The following is a 16,276-nucleotide window of genomic DNA, read 5'->3' as shown; positions in this document are numbered from 1 at the left end:
TTTATTTTGTTTATACGCTTAATTAACAAAACATTAAATGTTTAAAATTTAATAGATATTAAAACATTTTTTGTCCTATATTATTGTCCTTTATACTATTCTTCAATAAATAAATTCAGTAAATTATTTTCTTTGTTGCATATTATATAATGTAATCGAGCTGGCAACATTTAAAACTGTGCCTTGTCAAGTGTTATCATCAGCAAGAGAACGTCAAAAAACAAAATATCATTATAGCCGAGTTTTCTGGACAAATTCATTTAGGACACGTGTACTTGCTGTATTTAGTGTTGATTGAATCACGATTGCTTCATTATTTAGAACATACAGAAATCGGTGACTTCATAGAGTCAGTGTTGTTTTGAACTTAGTTGAAAAGCGGCAAAATGTCGGAATTCAAGGACTGGTACAACAGTGTACCGTTTTTCACTCGTTACTGGTTAACGTTTACAATAGCTTTAAGTATTATTGGAAGATTTGGAATTATAAGTTATAGAACCTTGATTCTTGATTTCTATCCATTCATAAGCCAGTTTCAGGTATGTATCTATTAATATTTGAATTTGAATGTTATATTTTTTACTTGTCACATATGTATGTGTATAATAAAAAAAACAATTAAATATATGTTTTGACAAGTTAATTTTTATATTCAGTGCCTTTTAGTACTATTAAAAGTTACTATCGTTTTTCAATTATTACTGGAATCCAAATATTTGAAGTTGATATGACTTAGTTTCTTTAGTGACGAGATTTTATAAGATAATTTTATACTTAATAATGATATTTTTTTTATTGTAAATGTTTTGTAATATTAATAATATAGTATAATAAATAAATAAATAAATATACTGAATACATTCAAATAATAATAAACTCTTTATTGTTTAAAGAAAGTTTTCTTTTAAATGAAGTAATGTTGTATCATTGATATATATTTTTTATATTTATAATTAGCAATATGTTTTTATTTACATAAACAAATGCATGCAACAATGTAATAGTTTGAAGAAAAGTTTGCATTAAAATTAAATAATGTTGCATCATCAAGAAATAAGATATTAAACTAAACAGAATCTAGATATATTTATCTAAGAATTTTGTGCAACATAATATCAATGACAATCATATTATATTAAATTTTGCCTACACAGAGTTTAACATACAATTGTGACAAAAGAATATTTGTTTTTATTTATTTTTATTTAACAAAATTGTATGTACCCATAAAATAAACATAACATCTTACATATGTTGTAAACATAACATCCTATCATACCCTATCTTAACTTACTTTTATTGACTTTTATAATAATACAATTGATATGTAATCATTGTTTAACTGGAGAATACACAGAAATTGCAAATTGCATCAATCCAAATACACCCTAATATTATTATAGAATGCTCACATTAAAATGATTATTATTTACAGATATGGCGACCTATCACAGCTCTATTCTATTACCCAATAGGTCCTTCCACTGGCTTCCATTTCCTAATAAATTGTTACTTCCTCTACAATTATTCACAAAGACTCGAAACGGGCATGTTTGCTGGCAAACCAGCAGACTACTTCTACATGCTGCTGTTTAATTGGTTGAACTGTGTTATCATTGGAATATTGGTTAATTTGCCGGTAAGATGGGATATTTTATTAATTATTTTACATTTAATATTTATTTTTCCTTCCATGTCGTAATGTATGTGTGGTTATACACTCTAAAGTCAACAGCTGTTGGTGTTACATTCCTTTTTCATAAACCAACTGTGTTATTTTATATATATTTTAAATTTGCTACTAACATATTCATGGTTTAAACATAATCTTGGCAAAGTTATTTAAAAACTTATCAAAATTAAAAAATATAAAAATATGCTAAAAAGCACTAATAAAGAAACAGAAAACTTATACTTAATTTCCTTACTTTATTTCATCCTCCTACAAATAAAATGTAGTTAAGAATATAGATTTAAGTTTCATTATTGTCCACAGATCCTAATGGACCCTATGGTGCTGTCAGTGCTATATGTATGGTGTCAGCTCAACAAGGATGTGATTGTGTCATTCTGGTTCGGCACTCGCTTTAAAGCTATGTATCTGCCATGGGTACTTCTTGTGTTCAACCTCGTTATTAGTGGAGGGTAAGTTTATTTATGTCACTAATTGCAGCCAATACATATAATGCAGATTGCAGATCATATACTGGTGATTTTTTAATAATAGCAGAAATTAGAAATTATAACATTTTAGATTACCAGTGAGCCGAGATGGCCCAGTGGTTAGAAGACGTGCATCTTAACCGATGATTTCGGGTTCAAACCCATGCAGGCACCACTGAATTTTCATGTGCTTAATTTGTGTTTATAATTCATCTCATTCTCGGCGGTGAAGGAAAACATCGTGAGGAAACCTGCATTCCGCCAACCCGCATTGGAACAGTGTGGTGGAATATGCTCCAAACCTTCTCCTCCAAGGGAGAGGAGGCCTTTAGCCCAACAGTGGGAAAATTTACAGGCTGCTATTGCTAAAAAACAAAAAAAAGATTACCAGTGAAACTCAATGGACAATGTCCTGCCTATAGTTATATCTTAGAAGACAGAATAAGAATACATCTGCATAGTAACAGACTTGCAAAAATCAAAAGTCAAAGTCAAAAATCTTTATTCAATGTGGAAGTGCTACACTTGCTTATCGATATTCTAAAATCTAATCACCAGTTCGGAAATAAATGCAGTGGTTTTTTTAATGTCATATGTTTTCATACAATAATAAAAAAATTATAGATCCTACTATTGTGTAATCGGGTAATTTATGTAACAAGTTTAGGGTTGTTCCTAGTATTAACAATATGTATGTCACAGTTTCTGGAAAAATTGCTTATGTTTTTGTGTACATATATAATATTCTGTTACTCTGTTATTTCTAGAACATCTAATGCTTCCTCATTTCAAAGTATTCATTTGACACATCTTACGTTATGAGTAGTTAATTTTAATACATTTTGTATTCATAGTATTTAACAGTAAGTTATCAACACTAAACCAATGTAAAATTCAGAAGGAGAAGCCAACATTTTTATACATTTAAATATTTAATAAAAAAAATATACTACTGACAATTTCTTACTTTTATAATCTGATGGGACGGCTGATTGGTCACAACCTAAGACAGTTCAGGCGCATTCATTTCATGCAGTTCATTATTCAACAAGTTGACTTGATCTCCTACGCACGAATTGTACTATAAATACAATAATATATTTATTACTTCTAGTGGTGTTATGGAATTGCTGGGTATCCTTATTGGACATCTTTCGTTCTTCCTGTTGTTCAAATATCCTCAAGAATTTGGCGGTCCAGCTCTTCTCACTCCACCGGCTTTCTTGTGAGTATGAGATTAATATTACAATATTACTTGTTTAGTTTCAGCTAGATATTTTTTTGCTTTATTTGTAGGCTATTATTTAGTATTAGGTGTAATCACAGAAAGAACTGATAGCTTAAAATACAATTATCTATTCTCTTTAAGTATAACCCTATGCAAAAATGGAGCTCCATAATATTCCTGCTGAATATTTAGGCATATATATACTTTGTACTAGCTCAACTGGTTATGCTTACTATTGTTGTGTTGCGGTTTGTAGGGTCAGTGAGCCAGTGTAACTTTAGGCACAAGGGACATAACATCATCAGGTTCCCAAAGTTGTTGGGTTAGATTATGTTTATAATTCACCACTTGCTCAGCTGTGAAGATAACTTCGTGAGAAAACCAGCTTATGTCTAATTTCAATGGAATGTCGCGACATGTGTCGACACGACAACCCACATTGAACCAGTGTGATGGAATTAGAACTGAACTTTCTCCTCAAAGAAAAAGGCCTTAGTGAAACAGGGGGATATTTACTGGCTGTTGTTCTATTTAGCACAATTAAAGTGGTTTAAAACTAGCTGTATTACAAATAAAGTTATATTAATCAGAAACTGTTTGTAGTGCAGGCAGATTTTTTTGGCATTGTGTACTTTTTGATTATAAGATAAAATTTAATCTACAAAAAATAATTTTCTTAAAATAAATTAAGTAATAATGATAAAAAAATATAAGCAAATAATTAAATCAAAGGTATTCTTGCAATATTTTTATTTAATTTTTATCAAATATCTGATTTGATATTAATTAATCTGGTCACTGATTAGATCATTAAATGGATGCATTTGCACGGATAACATAACATATGCATTAGTATTCCAACAGTAAACTTCTAATTATAAAACTGAAGTCGTACTCTTTAGACTATAGCATGATTTTTTTTTTTTGTTTAGAAAGCAAATCTTCCCCGACACGAGGTACGTTGGCGGTTTTGGTACTGCACCTCAGGCAAGGGTGCCCACGAGACCGGGCGGTACCGTCTTTGGTGGACATAACTGGGGCCGTGGTCAAGCTCTAGGAGGCAACTGAGGAGACGTGAACAAACCAAATAAACTTTTATCACAAGTGAATGCATCGAATTTTATTAATTTAAATTTATAGCGTATGTTCTGTATACGTCTGTGGAACAAACTTGACAGGAATAGTTAAAAATGATGAAATGATAAACTTACAAAGAAATATATTTAAAAGTATTAAATATACAAATGGTTAACATTAACGTTGGATCCGCTTTAGATCCGATTTTTGATAGCTAACAATTGTACCTAACTAAAAAATGTTAAATTAAAATCATTATCAAAACAAAAAAGGCATTTATTTACGTTTTAAAAAACGATTATATAAATTTAACCTGAATTGTTGTATTGTGTGTATGACATGTGTGTATTAGAGTACTATAAATAATTCCTTTGATTCACAACGCCGCAAAAAAAAAAAGTAGTCTAAAAAGTAACAATGACCAGCAAAGAATAAAATAATTATTCTTGATAGATAATATGATTTCTAGTTTTAAGTTTTATAAAACTTTTTAAAAGCAATTTCTTCCTTATCTTATTTTGTATGTGTGAGAAATTAATTAAAATGATATTAAGTAGCTGGTATTCCAGTTTCTCTTATTTTTTTTTTGCCATTTTGCTAAAATAAAATATCGTCGTTTTATATTATTTTTTATTTATCCAAACCATTGTGTGGGTAGCGTTATCGTTTAAAACTTCAATTATACAAAAAAAAAAAAGATTTTAATGTCTCTTCTTTATCAGAAAGAGAAATAAGTGTTTAAGTCCAGGCATATTTTACTGGCATTAGCGAACCCAATTCAAATAATAATATATATCATATATAAAAATATATCAGTTTATTACCGATGATATATATTATTAATTAGGTTAATGTCTCATTTCTACAATTCGGAAAAAAATCTAATTAAAGTTTTATGTATTTGTGCAGTAATATTATTCAAATGTATATTTCTTCATATACATCTTAATAGATGTAATAAATCTTAACGATATTAATATATCAACGTATTTATTACAATAAGGTGATGTAGAAAATTACAACTTTTGTTTGATCAATTCACCGCCAAGAGTGTAATGAAAATTAATTTGGTTTTTATTCCATTTCTCATGCGAAATAAAAATGTAAATACATTTGAAATTGTTTAAATACATGAGATCCTTGGTAGTTTTAATATTTGCGTGTATTTAATATGTTGATAATATATATTTATTGTTGAAATATACAATAACAGATGTATTAAAGGTAGAAATAAAGGTAATTTTCCTTAAAAAAGTATATGATAGACCTGCTGCTAATGGAACTTTAAATAATCTTTGTTTTGTATATAACAGAGTTATTTTAGTAATAAATATTATTTTCAGTTTATAATTGAATTTCTTTTTACCTATCCATTTAAAAAAACTAATGGTAATTTTTTAATTTGTTTTTTTTTTTTAGCATTAGCAGCCCGTAAATGAAATGTCCCACTGCTGGGATTTATCCCAGCAGTGGGACATTTCCTTTGAGGAGAAGGTTTGGAGCATATTCCACCACGCTGCTCCAATGCGGGTTGGCGGAATACACATGTGGCAGAATTTCGTTGAAAATTAGACACATGCAGGTTTCCTCACGATGTTTTCCTTCACCGCCGAGCACGAGATGAATTATAAACACAAATTAAGCACATGAAATTTCAGTGGTGCCTGCCTGGGTTTGAACCCGAAATCATCGGTTAAGATGCACGCGTTCTAACCACTGGGCCATCTTGACTCAACTTTAATTTGTTATGCTAATTTTAATAATTGACATGATATTTAACTTCTAAATGAGCAGTAAGTCTTTGGAACAATATTTTTAACCAGAGTTCCAATTTCAATGAAGTTATTTGTAACAAGGCTGTTTCCTTCGTACAGCTGTGTATAGGAATTTATAAAATCATACCTAATCCTGGTGTACTTAGTGAATATTAGAATACCTACATAAAACCAGATGATAATATGACATTGCAGAATTTATACAATACTACTATATTATTATTTAGTACTAGTCGTCGCCCGCCAATTCGCTCTTGCTCTCGCTTTTTACTCGGGGTAAAAAATCAGAAGAACAATCAGAAGTGAATTTTAATAATCAAGATGTCTGGCAGGCTCTTATTGTTGCTGATTTAGGGTGGACTTTATAAGTAAATTCCTTGATTAAGAATCTCAACCATACTGAAACATTTAGTAGCAATATAATTGTTCTTTTCATATAAAATACTGAAAAATTATTTATTTTAACAAAGTATTGCTATATATGGAGGTTAAGATAAATAAAAATTGTTAAATGATTAATGATAACTTTACTATGATAAATAATTATACACATTTCTAATGGTGGTGATCTTTGGGATCGGGCTTGCCATATTCCTTCTCCCACATAGCAATAAACTCTTTCTTCCTTTCTTCGCGCTTTTTAAAGTACTCAGGGTATTGAGCCTTTTCTAATGGGTGCCAGTAATCTAGCACCCAATCTGGTGGTCTAACCTCACGCTCATGGGCCACACCTCCATGGCTGTATGGGACTGTAACAAGGAATACATAGTTATATTTAACCAACATATTATTATAACCTGATACAAATGTTATTTTGAGTGAGAAAAATATATATTTATACTGTTGTATAAGATTTCATAAGATTTTGCATACATAAAATAAATGATCATGAAAGTAAAACAATCAAACTGAATTCCAGAATAAATTATTCCAATGAGTAATTTTAAGGGCTTTTGTTTATATTAATAAAGTTTGCTTACATTTCCTAGGAATTGGATGTTGGTTAAGGAAGAGTTCTTCTTCGCCTGCCTTCAGCAGTTCAACAGCTTTACGCATGTCTTTGATGTTGGCATTCTTGTCGAAGCGTTCCCTCATCAACACTGCTTGGTAACGGTAGACATGACTGAAATATCCCAAATACTATAAACCTCGTTTTTTGTGTAGTATATGTTATTGCATTGATACAAATTACTCATCTACGGATTTTCATATTAACATAAATAAAATACAAAAATTATATGCATAATATACTGAATAACAACTTAAGCTCTACATTAATCAAATAATTATATATAAAAAATTAAACCTGATCACATTTTATACTTTTAAGGTCCAGATAACAAAAAAATAAATAAAAATCTGCAAAATAAAAGGTTAATTGTTGAAAACAAGAAGTTACGTAATTGTAAAGGATATTTAAACCGTATTAATTTATAATTTAATTTACTTACCGTCTATCGTAAAACGCTTCTAAATTACGCAAAGATCTTTTATATAGACTGCATACTTTTTGAGCGTGAGTTTTTATGCCCAGAGGAACATTCGCCATTTTCACTATTTACATTTGACAGTCTGAACTGAGTGACCGATATCTGTATATTTATATGATTTTGACAGCGTCAACATTGACGGCTCAATATAGTACAGACCTTTATTCACCAATATTGTAATGGTACATCTACACGGTTGTTGTGTCTCAAGCATTCACAAAATCACATATTCTCAATTTATGAAACTCGTGGCAAGTATTAGCCAGCATTACACCCGCATTACAAAGTACGTAATGTATTTTACGTCTATTTGATCTGTTTAGAATGTATAATCTATAATATGATAAAAAAACAAATTATTACCCGAGTACTAAATAAAAAATAATGATTTACCTAACGATATAGTATCTATAGGTAGTTAGTTACTTATAGGTATGTTAACGTCTACCATGTTTGGAGACTCACGACGCCAAAAGATTATTCTCAAGCGTGTGAATATTTGATATTTGGCTTTATACAGGTATGTATTTGCCAAGTATTTACTCTAGGTGATTCAACACAGTAAGGGAGTTATATTATTTGTGTTATTTTATGATATATGTTATTTATTGCATTTTATATCGACCTTGGTGTATAAGAGTAATTAATTAGTAGAAAAAAAATGGTACATGCGTGTGAATGTAGCATAAGAAACGCTTATAGAAAATAATATTATTATGTCTGCCTTTTTTAGTGGGAGGTGACATTATACGTACTATGTTCTTTCCAAGATCGCAAGCTACCTCGATATTAAATTTCATTACGATCGGTTCATTGGTTTAGTCGCAGGCAAGCTAACAAACGGACGGACAAACGGTTACTATCGAATTTATAATAATAGTTTGATATAAACCGATGGTAACTTTCGATCTATTACGTATTCTGTTCAGTCAATTAATTCTATATACTTTATTTGCACGGAATTACCCGTGAAATTAAATATTTGCATATGTTAGCAATTAAAGTGACAAATCCACTAATCGCGGCCATAATTTGTTCAGTAACTATTTATAATTTTTATTTTTTATACTATTCAGGCTTTAAAGTAAATAATTATTATAAAATAATTTCTCTTAAGAAAATTAACCATTTACGTAACGAACTAAGTAGTTATTTTTTTTATTCTCTTATAGTTAAGTCTCTTAAAAAGGTGTTTTGGTATAGTTTCTTTCATAAGATCTGTTTTGTCGTAACACTAATTTATTTTTTGTGACATTTAACTGTTCCACTTGTCGCATTCTGTGTATTTTATTTTTAAATTATTATAATTCTAATGTTCGAGGTGGAAATTCTAAATTCATTTGTGCTTGCCCCGTATTTATTTAATTTCGTAATATTATCATTTTTATGTTATTGTTTTGTTTAACTGCTAATTATACTAAATACTCATTATATTTACAGAGTCCTACGGCATAGGCTCTTTGCTGTACTGTTAAATATTTTGTATATACTATCTAATTAAAGACAATCAGATTATTTTATTCATGGTTATATTCCTATAAGTGATGACGTTTCTAGAAATTATAAGAACATCTCATATACGTTATGACGTCATAATGTGTGTAAGTACACTTTAATTTATCATCGAGAAAGCAAATGAAGGAGATTATTGATTGTACGTCTAAAACAGCTAATTAAAGGCAATGGAATTTAGACAGACAATTTGGCTACTTTTACTTATGTTTGTATTCCTAATACTTACGAATTAGGCTGATTCATAACTATTATCTAAATTAATATTAAAATTTATTGTCTTTAGGTCAAACATACCTTGTGGTATCTATCTAGATATACACATGTTTAGTGCCATCATAATATAAAACCTACACCAGTAACGTTAATAAAGTAGTCTTATATCAACATTCGGGCGTTTCATTTCCCTCGTCCTTATAACCTAACCAAAAAAAAATTTTGTTACATTTATCGTTTTGATTCAAAAAAATTAATGTTCCTTTCCAGTATACAAATACATACTTAAGGATCTGATACTACGCAGTTATGAAGTTAACGAATCAAACTAAAGGATTCAATATAAATTAGTATAAAAAGCTTGTTTATTTCAAAGGCGTCTTAAACAGTGTTGCAGTTTATGAGTCCGTCGGTGTACTCATCTACCTCATACATATGTTTCCAATGTTAAAGTGAAGATATTGTATTACATATCATTTTGTACACTAACCGACGATCCCTCTGAACCCTATCGGACCTGTGTATATTTAGCACCTCATCGGAGTTGCGAAGTCTGTTCATTTCCTATACTTTCCTGTGAGGTCCATCAAAACAATATTTTTAATTTTCCGTAAGCACTTCCATTGGGTACATTAAAGTCTAATGATATTGAGTTTTTTTTTTAATATTCCGAATATAAATAGTTGCCTTAACTGAAGAATAGCGAAAGTAATAAGTTTTTGTACGTAGTTGTATTCTTCAAGACTAAAACCAGAGCTAATCTATGTTAAACATCAGCGCGGCCATCGCACGCTCCGATACTCCGCCGAACTCCCTACGTCGACATCAAATAATGGATTAGAGCGTTAAAACAGCTTAACAATGGTAAAGTTTCGGACGAGGATTAGCTACATGGCTAAATATATATATCAAAAGGCTATTTACAAATATTGTTGTAGTTGTTGTTCAAACGATTACATGAATATTCTTGTTTACATATATAAAAAATATATTGCATAGTTTCTTCGACTATTTTAAAGCTTGATGACGAGAAAAATGGTTAGTGTTGGTGCATAAGTTAATAAAAAACTTTGATGTCATTCTTGATAAGCTTCTATTTAAGTAATATTCGTCTATTAATTAAATTACATAGTCTATTATAATATAAATACAGATGTGACTATCGATAACGCATTATGGCATTAATAATAATTATGGGTACCTATATAATATTATATACGATTATCATTTTGTCATTAAGCTACTTTCGGCTATCATAGAGTCCCTGGATTAAGGAAATGAATAGGCATTAATTTGTTATTTTCTTGCATTTAAACTGAAACAAATGCATAATGTGCGTAAATAAAAAAATATATACATATAAATTGTATAAACCAGACTTATTTACACATATATTAACACATTCACTCTAATACTTTTTTTCTATAATTTTCGATTTTTTTTTCTTCAATATGTATAGTAGTAAATAAATGTATAGAAAATTATTTTATATCTATAAGAAGAAAAATATTTTAAAAATTCCTACATACATCACTAATTCGATTCAAAAACAAAGCAACATTTAAATTTCACTTTTTATTTATTAAACGATTCGAAAACGAAAATATCAAGTATAACGTAACGTTATAAAATGCATACAAAAATTCGATCTATACCACGATCATATTGGGGTCAAAGAAAGTTAGAAAAACGGACGTGGCGAGATGACCAACGAGAAAGAACCGGTCGCTCTAAGATTTCGATTCGAAATGTAATCGCACCAGACTCATTTTTTTGAAAATAGAACGACCCACGAAATTATTCAAACTACGAAAGTGTATCGGCTAGAGCTCTACACTTTTTTTTCAGGTTCCTTAGAAAGTCCAAAGAGGTTTTAATAACATAGTCGCGTGTATGCGACCTACTAATACTAGTCAGCCAGTGTTGAACCGACACTCGGTGCGGTGGTACCATTACCATCGCATTGGATATAGCAAGTAAATAATAATTAACTTTTCTATTAAATAATAGTGAAAATTGTGTGCAAAATATTTTGGATTTATTTGTGAATATCGTTCGGAGACCTGTTTTATATTTGTTTTGGTAAGTTCAACGATTTATTAAAAATATATATTATTAACATGACGTGTTTTTTTTTAATACAATTCAGCATGTAACTTATTCTAAAATACATATATTTTTTTTTTATTTGTTTGCAAAGATAATAAAAAATAACACAAATATAAAATAAATATTAATTTTATCTTATTTCAGTTAAGTAATTATTCAGTCAATGTTATTTATTTTGTAACTTTATATCCGATGTATTCATAAACAGAATTAAAAATAAATTTAATTTATAGAACGAAACGACAAAAATTTTGAACACATTGTTTTATTTTTTCATATCAAACTACAATATTATAAAAAAGTTTGAATATAATACGATTAAAAATATATTATATTTTTGATATTAGTTAGTTAGTTTATACGTAAAAATTATGTTGCTATGTAAAGTTTATTTATATTTGGGTAATGGCCAAGCAATTCACTTTTTTTTTAATGTAAATAACATACCAAAGACTTACACAGTAATACATAACAAGACAATAGCTCGAGCACTTAAAATATATATAGACAATATAAATGTAATATATTTAAAAACGAAAACTTTTAACATTTGTACATAATATATTAAGTTGTTTTTTTTATAGAGGGGAAAGTAGGTGATTGAATTACAAGTCTGAAAAATTAATATTACATTCAGAATAAGGATATTAAAGAAAGGTTATATATTAACCTCGACCGCAATCTCTTAAAATCAAGCAAAAATATTTAAACTCATTATGTCTTTAGAAATTTTGAAAGTTATCAAATACAGACGGAAATAATGAAATTGCAATGACATATATAATAATATATTGAATATTTTGTTATGTTATCAAAATTATTGTGAGACACAACAGATAATCAATGATAATTTTAATAATAAAAAGTTTTTGTCTTAGCATTATTAAGACTCAATTGGAAATTCGTTTTGAAAGTGCACTTACAAGGAGTTAATTTTTTCAAGGTTGTCCTCCTTGTGTTTAACACTTAAATGTTACCAAGCAGGATGAATAAATTAAGGTCTCTTTGTTTCTTTTTGTCATCGGATTATTGTAAATAATTTTATTTTCGTAAACCAAGTCGACGTTAATTTTTAATTGGATCTGTGAAGAGTGTCCAATAATTACTATAAAACGCAAAAATTGTTTATGGGATTGTGGTAGTATTTATGTGAGGATATCAATTAAAAAAAATATTAGTACGGAATCGATATTACAGACTTATCGTCATTGTGATAATTATATACATATAAGTGAGTAATAGAAAGTTTGTTTATTTAAATGTAGCTTCACATTGACCAATTTTTCGATGGCGGTTTCGTCTTTTTTCTAATGCAAATGAAAATATCTAAAAATTAAATATATTCGGCCTAAATTTTTAAATGTATTTATAACTAATATTATACTTAAACTTACGCTTTACATTTTCAATAATTATTTAATTATACATTTCTTTCAATAAGTCGGATTAAATAATGCAGTGGATATTTATGTGATAGGGGCGACCTACCTATCTTAGAAAAGCTAGCACGAAAGAGGCATTTAATCTATAAAATACTATAAAAATGTTAATTCCTATCTAAAATAAAGTTTAATCTCTTGACAGAAAACATCAATATAACACTTTAGACTTATTTTTTAAAGGGTTGCAGGACCCACTAAAAGACTCACCAAAGCCAACAGTGACCTCAAACACCAGATTTACGCAGAAGGTACTTACAAATATTTTTTGGTCTACAACTAGAAGCCACATAACAACAAAATAGGATACCTAATAAAATTTCCGTGTTATAATTTGTTATTTTTCTTTCCCTTGACTTTTGGTTTCCGTGTAATATTTTTTTTTTATTTTGTAAAGTCTAAATAAACGGTAAGCTATTGCCGAAATAATTAATTTAACCTTAATATCTCCTTTTTCCGACTACCTCCATACTTGTGTTATTACGGAAACAAAATAGCCTAGTGCCTACAAATTACTAATGTTATATATATTACCATAAATAAAAACAAGAGTAGAGCTCTTTGATACCAAATTGTCTAGCTACTGGAACTCAATAGTTAACGTAAGTTTCCTATTTAAAAAAATGATTAAGTACTTACATTTTATTATTAATTCATTTGCAAAAAATCAACAAAGTTTAATTAGGATTTATCCAGAAGACATAAGAAAAAAGAGATTTATATTTTGTTTAATATTATTTTAGAAGTCTTTGATAAATATCTGTTTCATAAAACATTTTAGAAACGCGTGTAACCTAATAGCTGATAATATGGCATAAACGCTTTTAGGGACTTAATAATTTGAGGCTTTGGCACATCGAGCCAAAATATTATGGGTATGTGAAAGCGTTTGGATAAAATTAAATTAAATACCATAAAGTTGCTTAACGAATTAAAGAAACCTGTTATGGCCCTCGGTCACGGTGCCATTAGATTTCCACAGTACAGCCATTACATTATTTTGTTGTTGCTACGTGTTAATATGTACACGCTAATAAAGTCCCTATTATTTAAACATTACATGTCATATTCGCGTGTTCAAAATAATTCGATTAGTTATAGTTTTCGATTACACAAGGCGCATTTAGCGTAACAGTGTTGATAGGTTCTGTCAACATTTATTTTTCTCAAGGCTCGACTTAATTTAAGTTTGTTTTCTTAAATATCGTTTGCATAATTCAAGTAAATTGTATTGAATACGCAACTGCATTGCAAAAAGTAATTTAATAGTTTTGTGTTTATTTATCTACTATTTAATTTAAATAAGGAATGGTATTGAGGAATCTGTTATGCAATCTATTTTTTTTTTACGAAAATGTCTCGCAAAGATGTCTTTGGCAACAGCAATAAATTTTATTAATTATCCCAGCAGAAAGTCTTTTAATATATTTAAAAAAAAAATTAAATATGTAAAATTACAAACAATAATTAGAATATAATGTTTATAAATTTATATATACATATATTATATAGTTTCTAAATTTTATTTTTTGTACTAAATATACCTAATAATAATCTGTGCTTTTCCTTTTTTAATTATTTTTCTTAACATTGTTACCCAATTATTCAATGAAATTATTGTCATTTTTTAATTTTTTTGTGATCAATCTTCATTGAATCCTCTGGAAATATTACATAGAATCATAAATTAAAGGTCAACTATATATCGACGAAAGAGTTTTTATATAGTTTTTTTTTTATGAAAATTAATTTAAAATCGTCAGTAAAGGGCCCTTCATCACATCAAGTTTTTATCTAGGTTAGTAGTTTACGTAACATTTCACCCGGATGCAGAACGGGTTTTGAAGATTTTGCAAGCGTTCTGTTTAAATGATAACTTAATATCGATGCATATGCTTTTAACCAGCTGTTCCTGATATAGCGCTGCTAGTAAATGTTCCAAAGCTGGTCAAATGTAACTTAAGAAAAATAATTTAAGTTTTGAGTTTATTACAATAAGCTGCTACAGTGCCGGCTTTCTAAAAAATGAGCAGTTTCGCTGGGAATTATAAAAGGTCTTTAAATTATCATTATACAAAGATAATAATATTGTGCAATGAAAGTAACTTTTATTTATTTTTAAGTGTCATTAATAGATATTATCTCATTTACGACAAACAAATAATTAGAGATTACCTAATGCACCACCTAAGCCATAAATTACAAAAACAATATTAAAAAATAGGTTCTTGAATTTCGAATCCGCTTGATATTAAAATAGATTTACTATTAGATAGAAGCGTCGAAGAATTTAGTAACAGAAAATGGTAATTTCGATTACCATTTCAAATGCAGGCTGATCGTCAATGACCTCACTTCGTTTCGCATTTAAGATACCATCATTCTATAATTTATTCTGTGGTACCATCATATACTGTTGATAATGGCTGATGACGTAATCCATACTTGTTCACATATGTACATATTTAGGTCATGCAACTCACAAGTAAACGTTCACACGTTTACGTAAGTATTATATTTAACCCACATAAATTAACACAAGTAAATAAAAATAATTCAAATCTGGCTGTTAAGTCTCGTTGCTTTGGGGAAAAGCTTATAAGGCTGCGGATTCTGAGATACTGGGTCAACTCCCCTGGGATTATTGACATGTTATTGAAGAGGTTTTTGGTCAGTAAGTAAATCCATTGAACATGCTTTTGAACTCTTCCCGGTTTTGTCTTATTTTTCTCACCTCGTCGGTGAATAAAGGAGGAATGAATGTTTTTATGTTTACGCACACACGTATTTGTGTAATATGATATGTTCTGCGTAGTTGGATGGTCTCTCTTGAGCCGCCGTAATCTGCCAGAAGGACACTAAGATCATTTAAATGATTTACTTTTTAAAAAATAACTCTGATTCATTGAAAATATACCACAGAAAAAAATATTCTGTATTCAGAATATCGATTTATCTAGAAAAAAATGTTGTGATCTAATAGATCTGAATATATATATATATAGATATATCTTTTGTTCCAATTTGTTTTGCCAAACGTCACCTAGAATGAGATAAAAAGTAATGTAGATCTTAAGTGACATCAAACATCGTTAATTATAAATTAAAAGATGTATATGATAAGTAATGACTAAATCATTCTTTTCTGGCACGTCTAAGACGAAACAAAAATAGTTTGCTTAGGTAGAATATAAATAACTATTGGTGATCGTAGCTCAACATTTATTTTAAAAAAAAATACATCTATACAATATATATTACAAATAT

The 16,276-nt window shown here is 28.9% G+C and overlaps 3 protein-coding genes across 4 annotated transcripts in view; 2 read left to right on the top strand and 1 right to left on the bottom strand.

Moving 5' to 3' along the window:
- The first annotated feature begins 196 nt into the window (after window positions 1-196).
- Window positions 197-5,734, top strand: LOC125073610 (derlin-1). The gene is made up of 5 exons (XM_047684500.1): window positions 197-539; window positions 1,436-1,639; window positions 1,997-2,145; window positions 3,278-3,388; window positions 4,324-5,734. The coding sequence occupies exons 1-5, from the start codon at window positions 387-389 to the stop codon at window positions 4,457-4,459; spliced, it is 753 nt and encodes a 250-aa protein (XP_047540456.1). The 5' UTR covers window positions 197-386; the 3' UTR covers window positions 4,460-5,734.
- Window positions 5,735-6,755: 1,021 nt separating this feature from the next.
- LOC125073611 (NADH dehydrogenase [ubiquinone] 1 beta subcomplex subunit 9) lies at window positions 6,756-7,853 on the bottom strand. The gene is made up of 3 exons (XM_047684502.1): window positions 7,695-7,853; window positions 7,224-7,366; window positions 6,756-6,992 (listed from the first exon to the last, which is right to left on the bottom strand). Exons 1-3 carry the CDS (start codon window positions 7,790-7,792, stop codon window positions 6,799-6,801), a joined length of 435 nt encoding a protein of 144 aa, XP_047540458.1. The 5' UTR covers window positions 7,793-7,853; the 3' UTR covers window positions 6,756-6,798.
- A 63-nt stretch (window positions 7,854-7,916) lies between these two features.
- Window positions 7,917-16,276, top strand: part of LOC125073606 (clavesin-2-like) — a 28,461-nt gene continuing 20,101 nt past the window's right edge. The window contains exon 1 of one of the 2 annotated variants that reach the window (XM_047684495.1): window positions 7,917-8,019. In XM_047684495.1, the coding sequence (XP_047540451.1) occupies window positions 7,973-8,019 (47 nt within the window). In that variant the 5' untranslated portion in view covers window positions 7,917-7,972. Of the gene's footprint in view, window positions 8,020-11,369; window positions 11,544-16,276 lie in introns of those variants that run through there. The other variant, XM_047684496.1, reaches the window with a different exon arrangement.

This window comes from Vanessa atalanta, chromosome 24, assembly GCF_905147765.1.
Source record: "Vanessa atalanta chromosome 24, ilVanAtal1.2, whole genome shotgun sequence".
In the NCBI taxonomy this organism is placed as follows: Eukaryota; Metazoa; Arthropoda; class Insecta; order Lepidoptera; family Nymphalidae; genus Vanessa; species Vanessa atalanta.
This window is presented reverse-complemented; position numbering and strand designations above follow the sequence as displayed.

Coding starts and splice junctions, on each gene's coding strand:
- LOC125073611 (XM_047684502.1), bottom strand. CDS start 7,792: ATGGCGAATGTTCCTCTGGGCATAAAAACTCACGCTCAAAAAGTATGC. Junction 7,367..7,694: donor GAAGCGTTTTACGATAGACG/GTAAGTAAATTA, acceptor GGGATATTTCAG/TCATGTCTACCGTTACCAAG. Junction 6,993..7,223: donor ACATCCAATTCCTAGGAAAT/GTAAGCAAACTT, acceptor TCCTTGTTACAG/TCCCATACAGCCATGGAGGT.
- LOC125073610 (XM_047684500.1), top strand. CDS start 387: ATGTCGGAATTCAAGGACTGGTACAACAGTGTACCGTTTTTCACTCGT. Junction 540..1,435: donor CATTCATAAGCCAGTTTCAG/GTATGTATCTAT, acceptor TATTATTTACAG/ATATGGCGACCTATCACAGC. Junction 3,389..4,323: donor CTCACTCCACCGGCTTTCTT/GTGAGTATGAGA, acceptor TTTTTTGTTTAG/AAAGCAAATCTTCCCCGACA.